The 25,397-nt window shown below is 43.7% G+C and overlaps 1 protein-coding gene and 3 pseudogenes across 3 annotated transcripts; 3 read left to right on the top strand and 1 right to left on the bottom strand.

The window, feature by feature from the left end:
- Window positions 1-2,136: 2,136 nt before the first annotated feature.
- LOC121476645 lies at window positions 2,137-3,600 on the bottom strand (annotated as a pseudogene).
- A 996-nt stretch (window positions 3,601-4,596) lies between these two features.
- Window positions 4,597-5,824, top strand: LOC121476124 (annotated as a pseudogene).
- Window positions 5,825-5,960: 136 nt separating this feature from the next.
- LOC121476643 lies at window positions 5,961-8,771 on the top strand (annotated as a pseudogene).
- A 3,292-nt stretch (window positions 8,772-12,063) lies between these two features.
- On the top strand, window positions 12,064-23,750 carry LOC121476642 (olfactomedin-4-like). 3 transcript variants are annotated; one of them, XM_041730762.1, is made up of 9 exons: window positions 12,071-12,184; window positions 17,548-17,647; window positions 17,814-17,892; window positions 18,709-18,771; window positions 19,023-19,175; window positions 20,095-20,217; window positions 20,407-20,560; window positions 20,945-21,104; window positions 22,878-23,750. In XM_041730762.1, exons 1-9 carry the CDS (start codon window positions 12,175-12,177, stop codon window positions 23,587-23,589), a joined length of 1,554 nt encoding a protein of 517 aa, XP_041586696.1. In that variant the 5' UTR covers window positions 12,071-12,174; the 3' UTR covers window positions 23,590-23,750. The 3 variants fall into 3 exon arrangements, with proteins under 3 accessions (XP_041586698.1, XP_041586696.1, XP_041586697.1); XM_041730764.1 differs by lacking the exon at window positions 17,548-17,647 and having other exon boundaries at window positions 12,064-12,184; window positions 17,817-17,892; XM_041730763.1 differs by lacking the exon at window positions 17,548-17,647 and having other exon boundaries at window positions 12,072-12,184.
- Window positions 23,751-25,397: the final 1,647 nt, after the last annotated feature.

The following is a 25,397-nucleotide window of genomic DNA, read 5'->3' as shown; positions in this document are numbered from 1 at the left end:
AATGTAGCACAAATAAGAAAAAGTTAATCTATTTAAAGTGAATTGTTTGTAACTGCTTTTGTGTACCAGGAAAATGGCATGTTATATACGAAGGAATTTGGTCTATGTATAAACATTTCCTTAATGATATGTTTGCTTGTGGAATATGAAATTGTATAGGATTTAAATAGGAAGAAGAGGTAAAAACAGAGAGCTTACTAAAAGGACAATGCAATACAACTGTGCAAATTGATATTTTCAGCTGTGGAAAGAGAAAAATGTTAATTATGCCAGAGATGATGAAGAAGTAAGACAAAAAGTGAAAATATCAATGAATAATTCATTATTTAGGGGATCTGTAGGTGGATTGAGAATATTTACAATAATATTCAATATTCATTATTATTCATGATGTGCATTGGCAGTTTTCTTTCAGTGCCCCCAACACATGAAATCTTTCACTACAAGCACTGTGAGCAGAATAATCTACCAGCAGTGATGCAATGAAGAGGAGAGAGCATATACTTTTCAACACCAATGTTGTTCACCCCAGTGCTGGCAGAGGACAGTAGCTTCTAGGTTCCAAGACACATTGAGGAAGGGAACTGCAGAGATTGGGTCAGGAGATCTCATGCCAGTTTGCTGGGACAGTAAAGTAGATATTTAAACCCACTGGCCTGGAGCCTGTGAAGCCCTTGTTTACAGAGTGTGTTTCCTGGACAGTGAGAGAGAATCAACTATCAGACACATAAGTGCAGTACAGGAAGGATAAACAGAGGAACTCTACAGGGAAGTAGCGCATGCATGAGAAGGTGCATCTAATTACACAAGGATCACATGGCACACAACACCGTGTGTCATACTCGAAGAATGATCTAGAGTTCTTATGATAAATCTTTCATTTTTAAAAAATTATCCACTGCTTTAGAATTATCTGTTGAGTACTCACTGTATTGCAATGAGCCTCTAAGCACTCGCAATATAAAGGTTAGTAATACAAAGAGACTCTTCCCTTCTCTATGGAGCTCATATTCTTAGGAGAGAGATTCACAAGAAACATGAAAACAAATAAATTCTCTACTTTCAAAGAGTAATGTAACTGAGAGAAAAATGAAGTAAATGCAGTGATGCACTACAAGTGGGCAAGGAGGACAGTGGCAGAGAGGACAGCACATGCAAAGGTCCTGGAACTGGAAACAGTGTGACATGACTGTGGACAGAGGGGAGGCATGTGTGGCTGGAGCACAGTGAGGTGGGGGGGGGTGTCCAGAGGAAGGAGGAGGAGGAACACGGTCAGGTCCTGTGGGACTGGAATCATCCAAACTTGGTTCTAGGAGGAGGAAACTGAAGCCTGCAGAGTGAACATGACTTCTCTAAGGCACACGGCAAGGCACTTATAAATGCAGAGCTTGAATAGGGTGTCAACTGGGTGTCAAACCCCCAGTTCAGAGATTTTCCCACTGCACATAACCTCACTCCTGAGAAAACAATGCCAGAGGGAAGAAAAAATAAGTAGGGATATCAAAGCCCATTTCTCTAATTTTGGTGAAGTTTAATTGTTTTTATTATGCCCCATCCTACTACCTGAGGATTCTGCTCTATGTACTAGCTCGCTAAATCTGCTCACAAATGTCAGAAGAGATGGCCTCTTATTTTCTGAGAAAATGGATTAGCTAAGAGCTGATATTTTTTGAAGTCTACTGAGGAAATCTAAATAAACAGATCCTGAGCTAATTTAAACATACATACTTATTTCATCCTGTTAGTAACTCAAAGCCATGGTTGTTCACCAACACACAGGAATGGCTCCCATGAAAGCTTGATGACCCAGACAAAAGCAGTACAGCAAGGGTCTTCTGCACTGTGTTCCTTACCTTCTCCCACCCTCTGTCTTTGGACCAGTTATCTGTTATTATATTTCTACCCCTCTTCCCTGGAGGATTCGTTCATTTATTTTCATGACATATTATCTCTGTGTTGGTAAGTCTATACCCTAGTGTTCATATATGATCTTCTTGATAAATCTGTGTCTTTTTTCCACCTAATAGGGCCAGTATTAGCTTTAAGCAAATAATGTGCATCATGTGGCTTGCAGATTGTAAAATATTAATCTAATGTTAGCTGTTAGGTTAGTATTCTATTTACTACTACTTACCACTGCCTGTGTCTTTGTCATCTGGAAAGAGAATTTCATCATCATGGGTTTTCTTTTTTTTTTTTTTTTTTTGGTGTCTGATCTTATTTATTTTGTCACTCTTAGAAAATCTCATTTTTGACTGGACTCAGACTTAGAGGTAGAAGCTCTCAGAGAGGACAGCCTCCGTCTCTTGGCAATCTGTTCCTGGCGTTTTTCTTTGGCGTCCTTCATTCTCTTGGCCAAAAGTTTAGCATATTCTACAGCCTCTTCCTTATTTTTCTTAGTACACAGTTTCTTTAAAGCAATACGCTGACGTTTGTGTTGGAGGACACGTGGATTAACAAGACGCTGAATCTTGGGTGCTTTGGTTCTAGGTTTCTTGCCTTCTTTGTATAGGGGCTTTCTAACAACATACTGGCAGACATCGTCTTCTTTTGACAGATTAAAAAGCTTTCGGATTCTGCTGGCTCTTTTGGGCCCCAGGTGAAGAGGCATAGTAGTATCAGTGAGTCCAGGAATATCCTTCTCCCCTTTTTTCACAATAACCAAATTGAGAACACTGAGATTGGCATCCACAATGCAACCCCGAGCAGATTTGCGCTTCCTCTCTCCAGTCCTCCTGGGTCGGTAGCAGGAATGCCCCTTACTCAGCAGCAGGCGGACGCGGCCATGGATCAAGACACCTGCTTCATGGGGAAGCCTTGTTTGTCATTGCCACCACTGATTCGCACCACGTAACCCTTCCATTCCTCGCCCAGAGCATCAGCAGCGACTTCTGTGGCCATACGCTTCTCATAAAAGGTACGCAGTTTGCGCTCATCATCCACTTCAATGAGTTTCTGGCAGCCAGTAGCTGGGAAAGAGATGTTCAGCTTCATCCTGAAGCGGCCTACCGCCTCGGAGGCGCCACGAAAAAGAGCTCCTCATCATGTTTTGCTCTGAAGTCATCCTTATCATTTAAAATCCTCCCTCACTTTACTATTTACAGTAGTAGAAAACAGGTTAAACCTGGTGTTTCTCTTCCCTCAAGGTCAAATCTACTGCCCCAGGTGCCAATGGCTTTTTGTGGTGAGATTGGCAGCAAACATTCTGTTCCAGCGTCAGGCCATGAATGACATTACATGTTCTGCTTGGATTTAATAAAGAATGCTTATACAAATATCAGCAGGTAACTTTCTCACACACAAATTGTCTTATCCTGTAACTTTTTTTTCTTTTTGCAAATTCCTTATCCTTATGTTAGATATGAAATTAAAACCATACGATTTGGAGAATTGGAGGGTTTTACCTTCCCATTTTCAGAATTTAGAGCTGTGTCCTACAAATATTAGGGGTCCATGGATGTGTCTCTAAATCATCTCTTCCAGAGTTACCAGATGTCAGCATTCTTTAGATGTTTGTGTTTACATTTCTAGCACCTCTTAGATCTGAGCCCTACTCATTCCACCATTCCATTGGCCAACACCTTAGCCAGACAGTTGCATAGTGTACCTAGACCAGAGAGTACACATATAGTTTAAATTATAAGGCAATGACGTCAAAATGTAGTTATTGTACTTAGAAAATAATGTAGGGGGGCACTTGGGTGACTCAACCTGTTAAATATCTGACACTGGCTCAGGTCATGGTATCTGGGTCCTGGGATCCAGCCCAGCATCAGGCTCCATGCTCAGTGGGGAGTCTTCTTTTCCATCTCCTTCTCCGTGTCCCTCTGCTTCTCCCCCACGCATTCTCTCTAATCTAATCTCTCTCTCAAATACATAGCTGAAATCTTTTTTAAAGATTTTATTTATGCATTTGAGAGACAGAGTATGAGTGAGATAGAAAGCATGAGCAGGGGTGTGGTAGAAGAGGAGGAGCAGAGGGAGAGGGAGAGGCCAACTTCCTGCTGAGCAGGAAGCCTGACATGGGGCTCCATCCCAAGACCTTGGAATCATAACCATAACCTAGGTCAAACGCTTAACCATCTAAGCCACCCAGGTGCCCCTAAATAAATAAGATATATATTTTTAAAAAACACAAAAAGTATGTAGGGCTTATTACAAATGAGTAATGGAATGGATTTACAAGGTCTCAGAAGTAAGGAGGAAGTTCAAAGTTTTTATGCTGTCCATCTGCCATTTTGAAACTATTTTTTAAAATAAATACACAATGATTTATCTAATTTCAGCCCGGTGACATTCATGAAGTATCTGCTATAGGAAATAAATGCATACAGACTGGCAATAAATAGAGATAGTAAGTACTACCCACATTGCTTACAATCAGAAAGCTTATGGGTTGGTAAAAAGAACGTATCACCTGTATAGATACTTTGCTCAACTAATCTTATGCATTGCGATGAATGGCAGATGATGTTAAGGGAGCACAAAGGAGCATACTCAACCATTCCTCAGAGGCAAAGAAAGCTTCCCCGCAAAGTTCATTTCTGTGACTGCTTAGAAGAGCACAAAACGCCCGGCCCGCCGGCCTGGGCGACGATGCTGCCCACCTGCACGAGGAAGAGCACGCAGTGGGGCCTGGCCTTCTTCAGGTTCCCGCGGGATCCGGCCAGATGCCAGAAATGGGGGGAGAATTGTAGGAGAGCAGATTTAGAAGATAAAACACCTGATCAACTAAATAAACATTATCGATTATGTGCCAAACACTTTGAGACCTCTATGATCTGTAGAGCTATACATTTTGCAGAGGCATCAGAAAACTAAAGAATGATTGGGTTATTTTATTTCTCAAAATTAATTGAAGCAGATACTTGTGAAGTCATTGGGAGAGTCCTTATAGGACAGTTCTTCATGATATGCAATACCAACAATATTTGATCTTACCAGTCATTTGAACAATCCACACAGTAGACACAGAAAACGAATAAAAGAATTGAGTGAAGATGAAATCCGGACACTGAAACAGAAAAAAGATTGATGAAACTTCTGAACAGGAACCCAAACATAAAGAAATAAACAACAGCAATGCTCAGAACCCCAGTGCAGAAGAAGAGGGTGAAGAACAGGATGAAGACATTTTACCTTTGACTCTTGAAGAGAAAGAAAACAAAGTACCTAAAATCTTTATTTGAAATTTTGATTCTTAAAAAAAAAAAAATGAAATTTTGATTCTTGTGGGAAAACAAAACATACCTCTGGATGGGCATGAAACTGATGAAATCCCAGAGGGTTTCTGTACCCCTGATAACTTTCAAGCACTGCTGGGGTGCAGGATAAATTCTGGTGAAGAGGTTCTAAGAAAGCGTTTTGAGACAACAGCAGTTAACACATTGTTCTGCTCAAAAACACAGCAGAAACATGCTAGAAATCTGTGAGAGCTGCATTCGGGAGGAAACCCTCGGAAAAGTGAGAGACTCTCACTTCTTTTCCATCATCACTGATGATATAGTGGACATAGTAGGGGAAGAACACTTGCCTGTGTTGGTGAGGTTTGTTGATGAATCTCATAACCTGAGAGAGGAATTTTGGGGCTTCTTTCCTTACGAAGCTGATGCGGAAATTTTGGCTGTGAAATTTCACACTACAACAACTGAGAAGTGGGGGTTAAATATGGAATATTGTCGTGGTCAGGCTTACATTGTATCTAGTGGATTTTCTTCCAAAATGAAAATTGTTTTTTTAATAAATGTATTTTTTATTGGTGTTCAATTTGTCAACATATAGAATAACACCCAGTGCTCATCCCATCAAGTGCCCACCTCAGTGCCCGTCACCCATTCACCCCCACCTCCCACCCACCTCCCCTTCCACCACCCCTAGTTCGTTTCCCAGAGTTAGGAGTCTCTCAGGTTCTGTCTCCCTTTCTGATATTTCCCACTTATTTTTTCTCCTTTCCCCTTTATTCCCTTTCACTATTTTTTATATTCCCCAAATGAATGAGACCATATAATTTTTGTCCTTCCCCGATTGACTTATTTCACTCAGCATAATACCAAAATGAAAATTGTTGCTTCTAGACTTTTAGAGAAATATCCCCAAGCTGTCTGCACACTTTGTTCTTCCTGTGCCTTAAACATGTGGTTGGCAAAATCAGTGCCTATGGTGGGAGTATCTGTTGCATTAGGAACAATTGAGGAAGTTTGTTCGTTCTTCCATCAATCTCCACAACTGCTTTTGGAGCTTAACAATGCAATTTCTGTCCTCTTTCAGAATAATGAGGAAAATGGTAAAGAACTGAAGAAAATATGCCATTTTCAGTGGACAGGCAGGCATGATGCTTTTGAAATTTTAGGGGATCTCCTACAAGCACTTGTTCTATGTTTAGATGGTATAAATAGTGATACGAATATTAGATGGAATAACTATATAGCTGGTCGAGCTTTTGTACTCTGTAGTGCAGTAACAGATTTTGATTTCATCGTTACCATTGTTGTTCTTAAGAATGTTCTATCTTTTACAAGAGCATTTGGGAAAAATCTCCAGGGGCAAACCTCTGATGTCTTCTTTGCAGTCAGTAGCTTGACTGCGGTGCTGCATTCTCTAAATGAAGTGATGGAAAATATTGAAGTTTATCATGAATTTTGGTTCGAAGAAGTCACAAATTTGGCAACTAAACTTGATATTCAGATGAAACTCCCTGGCAAATTCTGCAGAGCACAGCAAGGTAACCTGGAATCTCAGCTCACCTCTGAAAGTTACTATAAAGAAACTCTAAGTGTTCCAACAGTGGAACACATTATTCAGGAACTGAAAGATATATTCTCGGAACAGCACCTCAAAACTCTTAAATGCTTATCTCTTGTACCCTCTGTCATGGGACAGCTCAAATTTAATACATCGGAGGAGCACCATGCTGACATGTACAGAAGTGACCTGCCCAATCCTGACACACTCTCAGCTGAGCTGCATTGCTGGAGAATCAAGTGGAAACACAGAGGGAAAGATATAGAGCTTCCATCCACCATTTATGAAGCCCTACATCTACCAGACATCAAGTTTTTTTCCTAATGTTTATGCATTGCTCAAAGTCCTATGTATTCTTCCTGTGATGAAGGTTGAGAATGAACGCTATGAAAATGGGCGAAAGTGTCTCAAAGCATACCTGAGGAACACTTTGAAGGACCAAAGGTCAAGTAACTTGGCTTTGCTTAGCATAAATTTTGATATAAAACATGATCTGGATTTAATGGTAGACACATATATCAAACTCTATACAACTAAGTCAGAGCTTCCTACAGATAACTCAGAAACAATTGAAAATACCTAAGAGACTTTAAAGTAGGCTTTCTCTTATGTTTGATATTTGGAAAACTCTGTAAGAAATTTGAAACATCTTACAGAAAGAAAAGCTGTCAGGTGTATGTAGGCCACTTAATCACTGAATATCTTGACTTATTGACCTCTCATTAAGTACATTAACCATTGATAATCTGCCTATTTAAAACGGCCCCTGATTGAACTCCTGTGCTTTGGAGACATAACTGTTCTTCCAGAAGATAGCGTTGAAAGTGCCACATTACACTTCTACGGGATCTCTGCTAATAGCACTCGGGAATTGTTTTAGTTAAGTCATTTTAGACATAACATTTATTATCACTGGATCCAATTGTCGGGTGTTGAGCTATCAGTTCTTAGGAGAACATAGATTTTGAAGAGGTGTGGGAAGGAGTACATTTTGTAAAATGTTACAAGGAAGCTCACGAATGATCTTTGAATAGTAGGGGTGTTAGTAAGTTAAAAATCTATAATGGAGTTAAGGGAGTTACCAGACAGAGAGAAAAGTGAGCTTGCCAAGCAAAGATTGCAGTGTAGATTTTGTCTTTATCAAATGAACTTAAAGGAACAAGTTATACTTAAAGTTTGAATGAGAGAACCTGCCATTGTTCCACATTGGGTTGTTGCTGTTTACGTTCCTTTGTTGAGCCTGCATCCTCATGAGCTGTTTAACAAGTATACGTTGAACACCTATGTCTTCGTAAGCTTTTTAGCAGGTGTATGTTGAACACCTCTGTTCATGGTCAAGACAGGATCAGAGGCCATGGATACTGACAACTGATTTGTCTGTTTTCCTCTGTCTTTTCCCATGACTATTATCTACTGCCTCGTCTTGATTTATAAACAAAACCTGGAAAACCTACAAAAATAAGTGTTTTGTGGTTATCTAGGAATAATACAGAAAATATTGCTGTTATTTTTGGTGAAGAAAATCAATTTTGTATAGTTTATTTCAACCTAAATAAAATGTGAATTTTGTTTAAAAAAAAAAAAGAGCACAAAACAGTTGAGCCACAAAAATAAGGTGAACAGGACTTGCCAGCCAGATGGGGATCACCGGAACCTAGGTGAGAAACCATGTGTATCAAAAATCTGTTTGTCTAGGTTGCTGAAGGAAGCATCCATAGTGATGATGGCATTGCTCAGGGGAGTTGTAGGAGTTCAGCAGTGAGAAATAGTGGGACTCATAAACTAATCTTCAGTGAATCTAGGAAGCTGATTGGAATATCAGTAGATGAGATTTGTAAACTATCCCATAGCTTGATACTCTTTTTGACATTTGAACGTTAATAACTGTTCACACATTCTTTGCTTTCTCTTTTAAACTAATTAAGAGATAGTTATAGAAGTCAGACAAATGGATATATGAATATGTGCCTTATTTCTGTTAGTGTCAAATTTGTGGATGAGCACTGGGTGTTATTCTGTATGTTGGCAAATTGAAGACCAATAAAAAAATAAATTTATTATTAAAAAAATAAAAATAAATAAAAATAAATTGTGAATGTGATATGAGTGTGTATTCAGGTTGACTTCCTACTATTTTATTTCCAAGTATAAACTTGGGAGGACACAACCTAGAGTAAATCACGATCTACTGATCTACCCTAGCTCATTCCTCTGCTGAAGAAAACGACTGAATCACGAAGGTGGATATACTTCCATGGGAACATATAGAGAGAGGCCTCTAGAAAAATTCTTCTCAAAATATCAGTGAGGAAGGACCACTTTTTTTTTAATGTCCCAAAACTGTAGAATAAGGTTTTTGTAAAATAAATTTCTAGAAAAATACATTTTTAAATAATCATAGAATACACAATCTCATTTCTATTATTGTATCCAAAGGCATAATATATAAGTATTATTAGAATAAACAGAGGAAACAAATGAAAGATTTGCAGAAATGTACATACTGTTTCTTGAAAGTGTGCATTGTGGTAGTTACTGAAAATTTATATTACATTGTGAAATTTTGTCATTCTGCAATTATAGTTAAACAAAAAGCTATGAGTGGAAGAGTGAAAGCCTCACAGTAAAATCCATTATATCCTTTAAAGCAATGTCATGCCATGCATATCATATTTAAAGTTTTAATGTATCAAATGAACTTTTATCTTTCTTCTTAATTTACCTAACATAACTTGGCTTGATGTCAATGCTACTTGTAAGCAATAATTTATGACTAAACCATTTTTTGGTGTATTGTTTGCTTAGGTTCTGCATTTCTACTCTTAGCAGTAGGCGAATGTGTCTCTAAAAGGTCTATTTTTTTAAGATTTTATTTATTTATTCATGAGAGACACAGAGAGAGGCAGAGACATAGGCAGAGGGAGAAATAGGTTCCCTACAAGGAGCCTGATGTGGGACTGGGATCATACCCTGAGCCAAAGGCAGACGCTCAACCACTGAGCCACCCAGGCGTCCCCAGTATCTGTGCATTCTTCAAGAGCAAATGAAATATACTTTTCCAGCTTTATTTGTTTTGTGAGTTGGCTTCTGTATCACAAACAAGTCCCTAAACATGTGATGTTATGTGGTCATTGTAAAATGGGCAGCCTCCTTAGGCACAGACTCTGACAAACCGCAGTACAGGATGGAATCCTCACTTGGAACTCCTAGGAATCAATTGTCATGTTTGCAAAGTGGGCCTGCTGTTTCTGTCTCTGGACCATATCTCTACACATGCTCCTGCCCAGTGTATCTACACCCTCTGCAAGGGAAAGGCCAGTCATGAGAAGAGTTTATTGGACTGTTCTAGAATATTGAAACACATGATTACCATAGTAATAAGGATGTTTTTGTTGTTTTTTGGAAACCAGTAGGTTTGTTCTGTGACAGTGTATATACGGAACAATTCATTCAAACTAGATCTAAAAACAAATATAAACTGTGGGGGACATATTTTGAAATATCTGGTGTTACCACATCCTCTTCTGCCCTGATAAATGGAAGGCAGGGCATTTTTGAGAGAGGGAAGAGTTGTGAAGCTACTGTCTACTATGAGGGTCCAGGAGCTACCCCATGTGGGTCCCGCAGGCATCTCAGATAGCCAGAGTTTGTCCTTAAGCTCACACTGTAAGCCACACAACCCTGAGTAATGTGTCAGCTCTCCCAAGCTCAAACACCCTGCTGGTGCTCCGGTTTGCTGCTCTACTCTTCACACCACCTCTTGGGGAAGGTCCATGAACTGTCATTGTATAAAAGAAAAAAAAAATAGGTCAAAGAATAAGACACTTGCTCTAGTCTGTTTAAGAGTGGAATCTATCCCATGTTTGCCTGATTCAACAGCCCAGGCTCTTCCCCCACACTGCTTTGTCTGTATATCGGGCTAGGGGGCAGAAACAGTGCTAAGTAATGAGGACTGTCCATGTCTAGGTGGCAGCTGGGGTTGTTATTGTGCAGCAGGAAGCATGTCTCCATCTGAGTCTGCTGTGCCCCACCCAGGGCTCTACAGAGACCTCCCTGCTTGGTCTCTTCCTTTCCAGGGCTCTGAGTGCATGAGGCATGGAAACCTGGGGGGACTAGGAGAGTCAGCAGAGATGACTGCAGACTGCTGCAGATCCCTCATTAATAGTGCACAGCTGAGACTCACAGGTTCTCAATCCCACCAGGGACACAAGGTCCATGCCCCACCTGATGCCCTGAGAAGAGACCCATAAATTCTTCCTGCCCACACCTGCTCTCCCCCAGGCTTGCCTGAGAGTACCTTCAGAGTCCTCAGATCACTGATGCCCTAACTACTGAATGGAAAGGCTGGAGCAGCACTGCATAGATGGAGGCTGGACATCTCTTCATCATTAACCCCATCTCCCCCGCAGAGAGGTGAGAACTCCTGACCCATCAGCAGTAGGAATTCCTCAGCCAAGATCAGTGTCATGTACACAGGGTCTGAGGGCTCTTGAAAAGCTCATCTTCCTTGCCCTACCTGGATTCATCTCATAGTGAGCCAAGCACTGAAAGTCCTGATAGCAGTGCCAGCCCTCCTGTGAATGCTTCAGAAATACTTTGTCCTGATAGAAATGTGGTGTTTAGACTCATTTTCAGAGAACAGCTCTGGGGTGCCAAGGAGAGCATGGGTGGAGGCGAGTTGTGGCTGTTAAGTTTGAAAACTGGAGTGAAGTGTCACCACTTGCTTGTCACTGTTTCTGGGTCAGAAATATGTGGAAGGTACAGGTTGGGAACCAAGGAAGAGAGATTAAAAGATATTCTCTATTTTATTTGGGAATTTTGTATTTAATCTACTTTTCTTGGCTCCATGATTCCTGTAAAGCAGGCGCATTTATTCTTACCTCAATATATATAAAGGAAATAAAGGAAATAAAGGCATAGAGAGGTTGAATATCTTGTGCAAAGTCCCACAGCTGGTAGGTGGCAGACCTAGGGTCTGAACCAAATACTGTGGCCATGGAGCTCACTCCAGATCTTAACCACTGTGCTAGAGGAGGAGTACATGGCAACAAGTGGATCGTTGTGCCTGGCTTCCCTCTCACTCCTACCTCCACAGAGAGCATGAGGATCAGGAATTCTGATTAAACCAACGGCCAAAGTGCTTAACCCATTCACTCCAAATCATATGACAAAGCTGGGACTGAACACATGCTGCCAGAGTTCAGTTCCTGAACTCTTCCCCTCTGCCTTCTTTCTGGGTGACTGCTTCCAGCTGCATTTAATACATTCCGTGTTCTGCTCCTCCCTGGACGGAACACTTGTGCCGCCAGCCCCTTAGGCAGGACACAGTCTGTGAGCCACTCTGAGGAGAAGCAGGCAGCGTGAGAAGGATCATCAGCCCAGGAAGAGGGAGGACACGGGCTCTGGCTTGGAACCCACGGGGGTGAGCCACAGATGGATCGAGGTGAGTCTGAGTCTCTGGCTGGTTCATGCAGGTGTGTGTGTCCCAGTGCCCCCAGTGACTCATGCCGGCAAGAAAGCATGCCTGTGTGAATGGAGTCAGAACAAGGACCTCCTCAGAGCGGGGGGAGGGGGGGACCCAGGTCAGATGAGCTGCTGAATCTGTGTGAGTGGCAGAGTAGCTTCTCCTGCCAAGAGGAAAATTGCTGTCTGCTGGGAACAAGGCAAAGACTTCCCAGGCAGGAAAGGGTCCTGGACTAGGATCCAGAAGACCTTATTCCTCGTCCCAGCTGTGTGTGACCCAAGCCTCACTGTACATTGGTTTCCTGATCACAGAAAGGGGCATGGACAGTGTGATGTCTTTGTGTGCATCGGCAGGTAGGAGCAGCTCCAGGGCTCCAGGCTGTGGCTCAGAGACAGTCTCTTGCCCAGGAGTCAGGGGGAATGGCAATCCCACTGCCACCTCTGTCAGCATGTCCCTTGTGAACCCCTGACCCTGAGAGGACACTGAGGTGTGGAGGCCTGGAGATGAGGTGAGAGACCCTGCAGAGAGCAGAGCAGGCAGGGGAAGATGAGAAGCCGCTCCTCTGTCTACAGCCAGACACAGCAGAGCTTGAAGCTCGAGGTTGGAAGGAAGGTTCTCAGCCTCGTCCTCTTCCCCTTCACTTAGACTATGAGAGGAAGTAGAAGGAGCAGAGGTGTGAACTGTGGACATGGGCCATATGGAGCAATTTCCCTGGAATTTTGCTATTCTGAAGTATGCTGGCAGGGCCCACACCTGAGTTCAGGACTTTCTTATGGGGCCCCTGCCTTGTATAGGTTATATTTGCTCTGTGGTCTTGGGAGTGACGTTCTCAGGCCTCAGGGAGTTTTCATCTTTCTTTCCTTGGAAAGGCTGGGCCTGTCTTGTTAATCCTGAAAGGGTGTTCTCAGTGTTCAGAGGAGCCCAGGGGGCCCGGCCCTATTGTAAGAGAGGCAATACCAGAACCCAATAGTTGGCATAGCCTTATTCTTCAGAAGGAAGATCTGGTTTCTAAACCAATCAGATTTCTATTTGGGAAAGTCTATCCTCATTTATTACTGATTCTTCTCTGCAGGAGTCAAAACATGGGGGTGTGAGAGAAGGCCCAGGAGGAAGTGCTGCAGAGAAGCCTGGAGCAGACACAGACTGTGGGATGATTGATAGCTTTCCCTGGTGCCACCCTATTCTTTGCTCACCTGCCCTGGGTTCCTCACTCTCTGGAATAGCTCAAAATACTAAATACAATATCTCATGAGTTCATGGCCATAGCTGTGGTCTTCAGGTAGACTGTGGAAAGCACAGTATAGCTTAAACCTTTTTCTGTAGGCTGTTTCTTATTCACCTAAAGCTGGGAAGTAAAGCTATCCAAGCCCATGATTTTTACCTGCACTGCCATAGTGGCATCTGATCCCATTCCCTTCCACTGCAGCCCAACCTCCATGCTCTGCCTTGTTCTCTGGGTAATCAGAGCTCTTCCAGACTGAATTCTTCAGAACCCAATGGGTCTGTCAATGGACAAAGAACAGAAGGAAAAAGAGCAACAAAGCTAAGTCAGGGGATGAGCGTTTACACTGGTCAAAGAAGGAATGAATGAATTTTCATGACCCAGTTACTTTGAAGTATGATGAATAGAGCTGCGGGGAGGGATGTCAAAGCCATGGGCAGCTGGGACAAGATACCAGATAAATTGGAAGGAATAGACTGTTTGGGAGAGTAGATGAGCTAATAAACTGATTCTGGAGAAGGACTTTGGAAGACAAGTTTTGTCTGAGCATCTGTCAGTGACAGGAAAAATAGCCCTTCCACATCTCCAACCTTCCTACTTACAGCTTCATTGGGGTGGATGAAACATGGAGAATATTGGTGAGATTAGGCTTGGATGACATGAATAACTTCCTGCACAGGCTATCAGGAAAAGCGTATTCCAATGCTCCTGTGTGCCTGGGCTGATTAGGAGACATTCCACCCAGAGAAGACTGTCAGAAGACTGTGGTCAGATGAGTTTTGATTCAAATCCTAGTTTTATTTACTAAATGTGTGACCTGTAGTAAGCCTGTTGACCTGTAAGAAAACAAATTCCTTCATTCATTTTATGGGAACATTAGCAAATCCACAGGTAGCTAGGGAATCCACAGGTCAGCATATGGCTCTCAGCAAATGCTGTAGCACCCAAAGTCCTGACCCTCATCACCACCTATCTAAAATCTCTGGGGAACTGGTGATTGCTTCTCACAGGCCTCATTCATACCCTGCAGGGACAGAACCAGGGTGAACCAGGAGATGGAACTGGATCCTGCACTGCCTGTTCTCAACCAGACTGTGCTCACCTCTGGGCCTGGGCCTTTTGTCCTGTTGGGGGTGCCAGGACTGCAGGCCTTGCATGCCTGGCTTTCAGTGCCTGTGTGTCTGCTGTACATGGCTGCTTTGGCAGGGAATGCCCTTCTCTTGGGGCTGGTAGCCACTGACAAGACACTTCAGGCACCCATGTACCAGCTGCTGGGGCTTCTGGCAGCCGCCGACTTGGTTCTGGCCACATCCACAGTGCCCAAAGCTCTGGCTGTGCTCTGGGGCCTGTCAGGGGAGATCTCCTTCGCAGCCTGCCTAGCCCAGCTCTTTGTAACCCATGTGACCTTCATTGCTGAGTCTTCAGTGCTCCTGGCCATGGCCATAGACCGCTATGTGGCCATCTGTCAGCCTCTGCGCTATGGGGCATTGCTTACCCAGCGTGTGGTGGGCACAGTGGCAGTAGCCGCAGTGACCCGTGGTGCCTGTGTCATGGCACCTCCAGTGGCCTTGCTCCAGAGACTGCCTTACTGTGGGCAGCGGGAGCTCCCCCACACCTACTGTGAACACATGGGTGTGGCTCGGCTGGCATGTGGCGACACACGCCCCAACGTTTGGTATGGCTTGGCCACCACATTGCTGTCTCCAGCCCTTGGACTTAGGGCTCATTGCTGCTTCCTATGCCCTCATTCTCCGTGCTGTATGTCGCCTGCCATCTCATGGTGCCCGCTGCAAAGCCTTGGGTACCTGTGGGGCGCATGCCAGCGTCATCACTCTTTTCTACACCCCTGCCCTCTTCTCTTTCCTGGCTCACCGTTTTGGCCGCCACACAGTGCCCAGTCATATCCACATCCTCCTGGCTAACCTCTATGTGGTGGTGCCACCTGCCCTTAATCCTGTGGTCTATGGAGTACGTACCCAGCAGATTGCTCAGAGGCTCCGGTACTTGCTTCGGCTCTGGTGGGCAAGGGCAGTAAGGGATGTGGGCCCCGAGAGGGCCTCCCGTGGCAGTGAATGAGCACCTGTTTGCTGCAGCATGAGGCTCCTCTGACCAGTGCTAAAGAAGATATCTTCATTATCTGCCAATAGGTGGCGCTCTGGTCACCCCAACCTTGTTTCATTGAATGAACAGAAGACTTACTGAACTCACCTCTTCTGGCCTGTGCCTAGTGTGGCTAGAGTTTTTCTGGTTTTTCTAACTATGTATTCATCCCCACAGTTACGTATCACACACATAGAACATGTTGGACCTGGACTGTGGCAAACAGGGAGGCCCAGGACACAACCTGGAGATCAAAATCTCATCTTTCTCCATCACTCTGCCCAGCCAGCACCAAATTAGTGAAAGATGGCTTTGTGTAGGGCCTTTGGTGTGTGTGTGTGTGTGTGTGTGTGTGTGTGTGTGAGAGAGAGAGAGAGAGAGAGACACACTAAGCAGGAACTCCATGTTTGCTGAAGGGGTGAAAACAGAAGGGGCTGAGGAAATGGTACAATATGAATAAAAGAGAACATAGCTCTGGAAACTTGACACAACTTCTTTTTTTGTATTTTTTTATTATTAAAAAAATGTATTGAAGTTCAATTTGCCAACATATAGTATAACACCCAGTGCTCATCCTGCCAAGTGCCCCCCCTCAGTGCCCATCACCCAGTCATCCCAAACCCCCTCCCCTTCCACTACCCCTTGTTCATTTCCCAGAGTTATGGTGACACAGCTTCAGACCTGGTTGATTCATACCTCAATCTTGGAAGAGCTGCTGGCTCTGGGAGGGAAGACAGTGGACTGCCCCATGCTACCTGCCTGAACTATTTTCCCTCTCTGCTCACAAGCCTAGCTTTTCTATGCTTTCCCAACTAGTTCCAATCACCAGGTTGAGTTGGCAAAACAGGAAGATGACCCTAGCACCAGTTGTCATGCTTCATGCTCTGTTTTCTTGCATGCTTTCTCCTCTCCATCCTTCCTTCCATAAAGTTCTAGTAACACCCATCTGTGGACAGTGATTCTGGAGATGCTTCTTGCTCCATGCAGCTTAGGGTGCCCAACTCTCATATCTGCCTAACCTCTGTGGCTCCCCTGGACCCATGGCTATGGCAAGAGGAGTTGATGGAGAGTGGATACCAGGCCTCAAGCAAGGAGTCAGAGGGTGAAAATCTGTAAAACAAGATGAGCGTATAATCTCTCATCAAAGATTGCCCAATGGAACTCAAGGTGTGTCTTCCTGGAGTCATATGTTCATTTAAGCTCTCCAACCCCTTCCCTAAAAGGAGAAGTAGAGACTTCATATGCTTCTCTCTACTGGGTATCATGTGTTGGGCAAAGGGCTCTAAAGGAGGGGATGCATTAGCAAATGGCCTTTATGCTAAATGCCTATGATATCTGAACTAGGGGAGCAATGACAAGTAGGAAATACCAAAGGATACAAATTGCTCAATGGAAAAATGGGGAAAATGCAGTCTTCATAGGAAATCTGGCATGCCCTTAGGTATTTGTATGGTTTAAAACTCACTGCTGCCTGGGAAGTACTCAAGAGACATATGGAAGAAGAAAGAACAGTTTTGAGTGTCTGGCACTAGGAACACTGAGCTATGACCCAGGAACCAGCTCTTCCTTTTCTTTGAGGTACCCTAGGCAAGAGCCCAGAGGACCAGAGGCTTAACAAGAAGATACTGGCCGGGGGGCTTTCTTGAAGGACAGGCAGTGGAGGCTGTTGGCATCAGGAGCTGGGATTAGGAGAAACATTTGAATAGTGGGATGAGATGGAAACCTTTGGAGTGCTTAGAACAGTGAAAAGGACAGACTTCTAGGTGTGGGGAGGGCATGTGGCAGAACAAGCCAGCACAGGGCTGCACAATCCCCCCAGGTATACAGCTTGGTCTTCCTCCAAGGGCCCTTGGTTACCAAAATGGCTTTTTTCCTGGAGATGGATCAGATGGAGTTACTAAATATCAGAGGAGTACTCTAGAGTATTCATGTTGAGAGAAAGACCATAAACCCTCCTGAAAGAGACCCATCCCAAGGCCCCCACAGCCTGTCTCAGGTTTGCCTTATTCTGTTTGGACAGGAGGACCCAGGAGGATGAGGATATATCTCAGCTTGAGGACAGATGAGAGAGATCCTGTTCATGTAAAAAAGTCACCTCCACCTCATTTCTGGAAGCACAACTGTGTCACAGCCTCTTCTCCCACGCCCCACCCTGTCCCCTCCCCACCCCTCTCATGCGCTCAGTCCTTTCAGGTGTTGAAATCTGTATCCCTCCTACTGAGACCATTCACTTGGACTGGAGATAAAAGGCTAGGAGGACTCAAAGGTCTTGTTCCCCTTCTATAGCAGAAGCAAGATGCAGCCTTCCCTGGCCCTCACAGTACCCTTACTGCTGCTGCTCTTGGTGCTCCCAGGACAGCCTCAGGTACAGACTGGGGGTGGGGGGATCTCAATCAGGTGGGGAGATGGTTCTGGGCTTTGGACTGGCTTCCCTCACCATTCTGATCTGTATCAAGAAGCCCCAGGTTCTGAGAGAGAGTGAAGGTGGAGAGGCCTAGGGATGTCTGGAACAAGCATGGGATACCCAGTCAACTCTGACTGTTGCTGGGCTTGGGTAAGCATTGAATGAGAGAGGGAAAACAAGGATGAAGTTTAGAGAGGAGGATTTCTGGGCTGTCCTCCCTGCTCTTCTATGAGGCCTCATTTTCTGCAGAAATCTGCCACCCTTTTCCTGTGTGAAGGATGCTGGAGCTGAGGGAGGCCAGCCTGGGCTATTATAGGCATGTGCCCTCTGCTTCATCATCCCCAGAAACTAAACCACTGGGCTGGGGTTACAGACTGAAGACATAGCCAAATTAATTCCCAGGACCAGAGAAGCTACATGTGGGACTATTCAGAGAAGGACAGGAGTCACATATCTTGATTCTTGAAGAATCTGTAAGAACCCCAGCTGATTCTTTTTTTAAACTCTCAGTACCTCTAGTTTTTCACCTAAAAAAAAAAAGAAGAAGAATTGAAGTCATATGTTGTCACATTCTTGTGAATGCTAAATATCAGTCTGGTGCCTCATGGTGATACTAACATCCATCTCCTTTCTTTGACAATTTGGAACTCTGTTCTTGCTGTCTTCGAGACAAAGTGAACTTGTGGTAATATACTATTCTCCAGAGTAGAGGTGCTGTAGCCCCTAAACTGGTTCCCTAGGGACTTCTTTTCAGAGCAGCTTTCTTCTTCTCCACAGAGCCTCGAGGAAGAGTTTACTCCCAGCTCTGTGAACTGCGACCAGAGCCAGCCAGAATATAAGGTAGAGTGAGGGAGGCCCTACTGCTAGGAGCTGGAAGGGGGCTATGCTTCGGTTCTGGGAAGTCAAGGGAAGGGTCGCTCAAACTCATGGCAGAAAGAAACCCAGACAGTCATGAACAATCTCCTGTGCAAAGAGAGCTCTTCTCTGACACTCAAAGGAGGGTCAGCTCTTCTGCTTCATGTTCCTAAACAGTACATTGTTGCCCTAGCATGTTTGATTATGCTTAATGTATGATGGTCTTGCTTTTGCAGCTGGTGAAAAGTGTGCCAGGTTCTGAGGATGAAGATGGCCTGTGCCACTGTATAGTTCACCTGTCCAACAATCTCATTCCACTGAAGCAGCTGGAGCAGCTACAGAGTATAGCCCAGGAACTCATGGACAAGTACAATCAGGAGCTATCCAGGGTGAGCACTGGAGCTGTGGGCCAGGGCCGGCAGTTATACAGGCACATTCTCTCCTGGATGCAGCATGAGGATGAGCCAAGGTGGTAGAGAAATTGCTGAGTGAAGCATAGCCCTCATCTTTGAGATGAATCCTGAGTATGAAGGAAAAATTAGGTACTATTCTTGGGATTCTCAGTGGCAGTCACAGTACAGAGAAGCTTGTGTAGGATGTGCTTCCTCCACTAAGAGGCTAATTCATGGGTATAGGTGCAGTGGGAGATGGGAATACGTTATAGGAAAAGAAGAAGGAAGTGGGATGACCAGTATAAGGGAGACAGAAAAGATCTGGAGTTGAGTTAAAATAGGGGCAATATCTGGAGAGACTTGTGGGTCAAGCTGGTGAGCTGTGCTTACACTGTAAGGTTGAGTGAATGGAAATATGACATTCAGCGTGTGATGTGGGCAGTTGCTTTTTGGAATGGCCACTCGTGGAGCCCTGGGAAAGGTTGATGGGAGAGGGCCTGGAAACTAGGAGTCTGTCCATTCATTCACTCACCAAGACACCCCTGAGGTGTGGCTGTAACCAAGAAGGGGGAGACAGAGTCTGGGCATACCCGGGAAACAGTTATTTTCCCTGCAGTGAACAGAGGGACATGAATGTCCTCATTTGTGAGATGGAGATAACACTAATACTTACTTGAGGTTATTAATGGAATAAAAGAATGTATGGATCTGAGAGTATTTTGTTGGCTGTGTGGAACTGGGGAACTGTGAATAGAAGAAAAGAGCTATAGGTCTTGAAGTTTGAGGGAAATGCCTGTCCATGCCCCGCACCCGCATTGGCGAGTAGGCACACACCATTGAAGGTTAGGATAACCAGGTCCGGGAGATAAACCGTGCCCTGAAGGCCGGGAATCCCATTGCCTTTGCTTCCTCCTAGGAGACCCCAAACTACAGCCTGCTACGCCTCGAACTGGAGGGAGCACGGAAGTTGGTGGACCAACTTATGGCCAAAGGAGAAGTTTGTGAGGCTGAGAACCTCCTCTCTCAACTCCAGAGCCAAGTACATGGATAGATTAGAGAATCCCTCTTCCCTTCATGGTATCCTCTCTTATTTAATCTCATAAATTTGATGATTTCCAAAATCACTTACTTCTGGAGAAAAGCGACACTGAGCTGAGTAGTATGGGAGCCTCACTTCAGGTCTTAAGAACAGTTTGTGACTTATATCCTTGACATCTCGTTTCCATAGGTGGCTAATGCCAGCCTCACACTCAAGCTTCTGGCTGACTCTGACCAACGTAGCCTCTGTGCTTTCCGCCAGAAGGTGGATGTCCTTGAGGGCCGGCTAAGCGAGTGTGAGAGGACGAAGAGGCAAGAGGACTCTGGTCCACCCCTGCCACCTGGTGAGGCATCACTGAATTCTTAAGATCTCATCTCCCCAAAGACAGAGTTTGAGAATGTAGGATTGGCTATGGTGTGCAGGGTTGGACAGTAAAGGTCTTGGTATAGAATGAATCTTTTCTTTCCTTGCATGGTACATCACTAAGGGATGCAGACTCTCACATACAGACATGCTAGTATACACAGATAGATAGAAACACACCTATAAGCAGACATGTGCACTGTCCTGTATTCGCACAAAGTCACACCTGCTTATATACCTGTACATGCCCTCAGGTAGATGGACACATGCTGAAATGCACACATGGATATCACACTTTCATTGTCCTCTCCCTGGAGGTTGTGTGTTTCACTCCGGTTTCTACCTTGGCTGCTCTCTTCTCTAGGTTCTTGTGCCCACAGAGGCCTGCAGAAAGTCAGCAGACCCTTTGTGGTGCAACTCAACTGGAGAGGCTTCTCCCACAAGGCAGGTGTCTGGGGTCGAGACTCAGGACCCAATCCAGACTCTTCCCTCTACTGGGTGGCCCCTCTGAGTTCAGATGATAGGTGAGTTCAAGATGATTTCCATTTTGCAACCAGTTTCATTCCAAATGTTCTCCACATTACCCTAACAGGGTTCTTTATGGCCCCAGCAGAGCTTCCTCTCTCCATTTTAGGTATGCCCCTGGACAACCTTGGCCTAGGCCAGACAGGTCACTTCCTAGAGCTCCTTTCAGGATTAAGGATGGCCCAGATGGCCCTGAGCTACCTCAAAAACCCACTGTCTGAAATTTCTAATCCCATCATAAACGAAACTGGTTCTATCTGTAGCCTGAGCTAATCTCAAGAGCAAATTCTTCTCCGCCTGGCTTCAGAATCCTACCTTCTTCCTAAAAGATGTTTACAGGATGAGCTTGACCGTACTTGAGAGATGGACTCAAACAGAGCTGAGTTTAAATCTCAGCGCTTAAGCTAAATGAGTCTGGAGAAATGCATTCATGTCTCAGAACCACTCTAGCCATCTAGAAAGTAAGGATAGTTAAATTGCAAGAATATCATGTGAGATTCCATAGCAAAGTGTGAACAGCATAGTAGGTGCTGATAGATGTTTTTTAGATGAAAGAATTGCTAACTAAACCCATGAGTAGACAAATGAGCCCTTCAATAAACTGGCAGCCTGTCTAGGTAGCTAGGCTCAGTGCACAGGCAGGGTTTTTAAAGTCAGGACATGTAGGAGTATGAGAAAAATCCAGCTGAGCAGGAAATCATGGGAGGGAAGGATGAACGTGGCTTGAACCTGAAGAGTCTCAGTGGAAGCTCATCTCAGACAGATTAGTGTTACTTATAATATTGATCCCAATTCTTACAGGTACTTTGTATCATATGAAGCACATTTACATGACTTTGCTTTTTAAATCCTTTCAAAATATCTCTTTATAAGGCAGGACTTATTGTCCAATGTTAAGCTGTGACAATACTCATAATTCAGGGATAATTTAAAGTACTTTCCAAAGTGGCCTCATGAGTATAGATCTCCCCAACTTCAGCTCTAGAACTATGTTTGGTCACAGGGCACTGGTGTCTCAAGAGCAGGTGGAAAGCAGTGGAGTCTAAGGTACAGAAAGTCTCCATAAAGAAGCAAAGAATAATAACTATTCCTTGATTGCTTACTTTGAGATGAATATTCTACTAATTGTTTTATTCACATTATTTTGGTCAGTCCTAACAATCAATGAGATAGATTCTTTTGGTATTCTTTTTTTTAAGATTTTATTTATTTATTCATGAGAGACAGACAGAGAGAGAGAGAGATTGAGGCAGAGACACAGGAAGAGGGAGAAGCAGGCTCCACGCAGGGAGCCCAATGTGGGACTCGATGTGGGACTCGATCCCGGGTCTCCAGAACCACGCCCTGGGCCGAAGGTGGCGCTAAACCGCTGAGCCACCCAGGCTGCCCTCTTTTGGTATTTTTTTTTATGGATTTTAATTATGAGGTGAGAGACTTTCAACAAATTATTTAGCAAATTATTTAGGTCTCTTTTTGAGACCCGGTCTCCTAATCTGTGGGAATACAAACTACCTTCTGGTGTTTTCACTATAATTAAATGAGATAATGCATGCACCGTGTCCATGAGGCGTTATTGAGTTTGATGTCACTGTTATTACTGTTACTGATTTTCTTACAGTTATTTTTTGTCACTGTATGTTGTAAGTAAAAGAAGAAAGATTACAAATCAGTTCTGTCTGATTCCAAAGCTCCCACTATTAATTAGAACACTAGTCTGTTCATTTTTATTGGCATTGTGTGCCCTGATGATTCTGGTGTGGTGCTTGGCCTAGGTACTTTGACTCCTACCGGCTGTACAAGTCCTATGATGACCTGGTACTGATGAAGAACTATAAGGAGTGGACAATGGGCTATGGTGATGGCAGTGGTAATACTGTGTATGAAAGCTTCATGTACTTTAATTACTATGGCACACATGACATTGCCAAGGTGAATCTTTCCTCCAACACCCTGGTGCTACAACGCCCATTGCCCAGCGCCACCCACAACAACCGCTTCTCCTATGCTGGTGTGTCCTGGAAAGACATAGATTTTGCTGGTGATGAGAAGGGGCTGTGGGTCCTTTACGCCACTGAGGAAAGCAAAGGCAACCTGGTTGTGAGTCGTCTCAATACCAGCAACTTAGAAGTGGAGAAAACCTGGCACACCAGCCAGTTTAAGCCAGCTTTGTCAGGAGCCTTCATGGCCTGTGGAGTGCTCTATGCCATACGCCCACTGAGCACCCGCCAAGAGGAGATCTTCTATGCTTTCGATACCACCACAGGGCGGGAGCACCATCTCAGCATCCTGCTGGATAAGATGCTGGAAACCCTGCATGGCATCAATTACTCTCCCTTGGATCATAAGCTTTATGTCTATAATGATGGTTACCTGGTCTATTATGACCTCAGCTTCCGGACACTGAAGCACAGGCCAGCTAGAAAGGTCTCTTGGCTTTCTACTGTACCAAATCCTGTAATTCCCAACAAAACTTCCAGGCCCTGAGACCCGGGGGGGGGGGGCAGAGTATTAGGAGAAGCATGTCTTCCTCACCCTTCAGATGAATCATCCCCCCAAAAGGCCATCAGTTTACTGATTGGAAAATGTCGATTATATCTTTATAGTTGATAATTCTGTAGAATTAATAACTCAATCATCACATTAAAGTTCTTTTTAATAATGGCCTCAGTAAATTAGATTGGGGTTTCATTGGGAAGCAAACACTAAAACTAACACCTCTTTACTAGAATCCCAGAATTGTAGGAGCTACACTCCAATTTTTAAAACAAATCTATTCTGTGTTTTGAAAACTGTGAATCCAGCTCTGACAACTATAAAATTCCATTAACAAGGCTTAGCATAGTAAGTCTTAAGTTGAGAGCCTCTGGTCTCAGTGCAGAGACCTAGGGCAACTGGTCATTAGAATGGTCATTATCCTCAGCTTCCTGTAGGGTACCTGGGAAGACAGAGGCCAGTGTCTTAGTATGAAAATCAATGATTCACTGTCCTGAATCATCTCACTTTGAGTGAAATTGAGTGAGGGACTTAGGTCTGAGTCCCATCCTAGGAAGTGAGCAGCTATATGGCTGAGGATGAGGAGGGTCTGACATGGACTGAGCTGGTGGTATAGATATTCTCAATAGAGAATCCTTTGGTGTGACACAGGAAGTCCCCTGGCAAGCCGTCTGTAATTTCTTTGCTCATCTTCAACACACTGAGAACATAGAGACCCAAACATTCCACATCTGTTACTTACCTATCTGTGTGATTCAACTCCCTTCCATGAAGTTGGATGGAATGTTCAAAATTTCAGACCCCAAAGTCTTCAGTCACCCAGAGGGTACCAGATTACTTCATACACACTGTCTTATGTTTACACTTCTGCATATACAAACATACACAAATATACATCCAATCAGACATATGGGTTCTTATTCATATGTATGATATTTCCATCTACATAGACATAAGTACACATTTTAACACATCGACTAACAGAAAATTCATCTACTATGCAAATAAGATCAAGCACTGTCCTCCAAATCTGCATGGAACTAAGAATCTGTTTTAGTTGCTTAAACCTGTCCTGTTAGGTATTTCACTATGAATCTCTTCCACCGTCACCTCTTGATTTATAGACCTCTCTCTTTCTAATGCTTTGACACAAAGGTGGGCACTAAAGACTGGGCTAAGACATTGAAACAAATTTTTCTAAAAGTTCTGCTAAAATGACGTGTAGAAAAGACCAAGTGATAAGTGAATAAAAAATACTTTGCCAGTAAGGGCTCACTCACCTTTAATTTGAAATGCTCCTCAGAAAGCCTCCCCAGCTAGCCTTGCTCCTGCTTTTAGGATAGAGGAAATCTTTCTCCACATGAGAGCACTCTCACTTAAGTCCAGAATCACTAAACCTAGAGTCAGAGAAGACCATGACCTCCTCTTCCACTTGTGAACTTTCTTCTTGTTCCCTTTTCCTTTGTAAGGCCTTACTTTTTTGAGATCTCTAACAAAAGTAGTAAGATCCCTCTTACAGGAGAGATTCCATTCTTCCAGGTACGCAGTTTTATCTATGACTTCAAAAACTATATATATATATATATATATATATATATATATATATATATATAATATAGTATATATAAATAAATATTAAATATATAATATATAGTTATATATATTATATATATATTATAATATATATATATATCATTGTAACAAGCCTGCCATCTCAACAGGGACCCACACAGCACCACAGAGAAGCACACATCTCACATAAGCAATCTGGTCTTTTTTTTTTTTTTTTTAATAGTTTC

Source organism: Vulpes lagopus, chromosome 15 (genome assembly GCF_018345385.1).
Source record: "Vulpes lagopus strain Blue_001 chromosome 15, ASM1834538v1, whole genome shotgun sequence".
Classification (NCBI taxonomy): domain Eukaryota; kingdom Metazoa; phylum Chordata; class Mammalia; order Carnivora; family Canidae; genus Vulpes; species Vulpes lagopus.
Note: the sequence above shows the minus strand (reverse complement) of the source record. Positions and strands in the feature narration are given on the sequence as shown.

Excerpts from the sequence above, each read along its gene's own strand:
- LOC121476642 (XM_041730762.1), top strand. Across the intron at positions 17,648-17,813 it reads CCTCATTTCTGGAAGCACAA|CAGAAGCAAGATGCAGCCTT; the intron begins CTGTGTCACAGC and ends CCCCTTCTATAG. Across the intron at positions 18,772-19,022 it reads AGAGCCAGCCAGAATATAAG|CTGGTGAAAAGTGTGCCAGG; the intron begins GTAGAGTGAGGG and ends TTGCTTTTGCAG.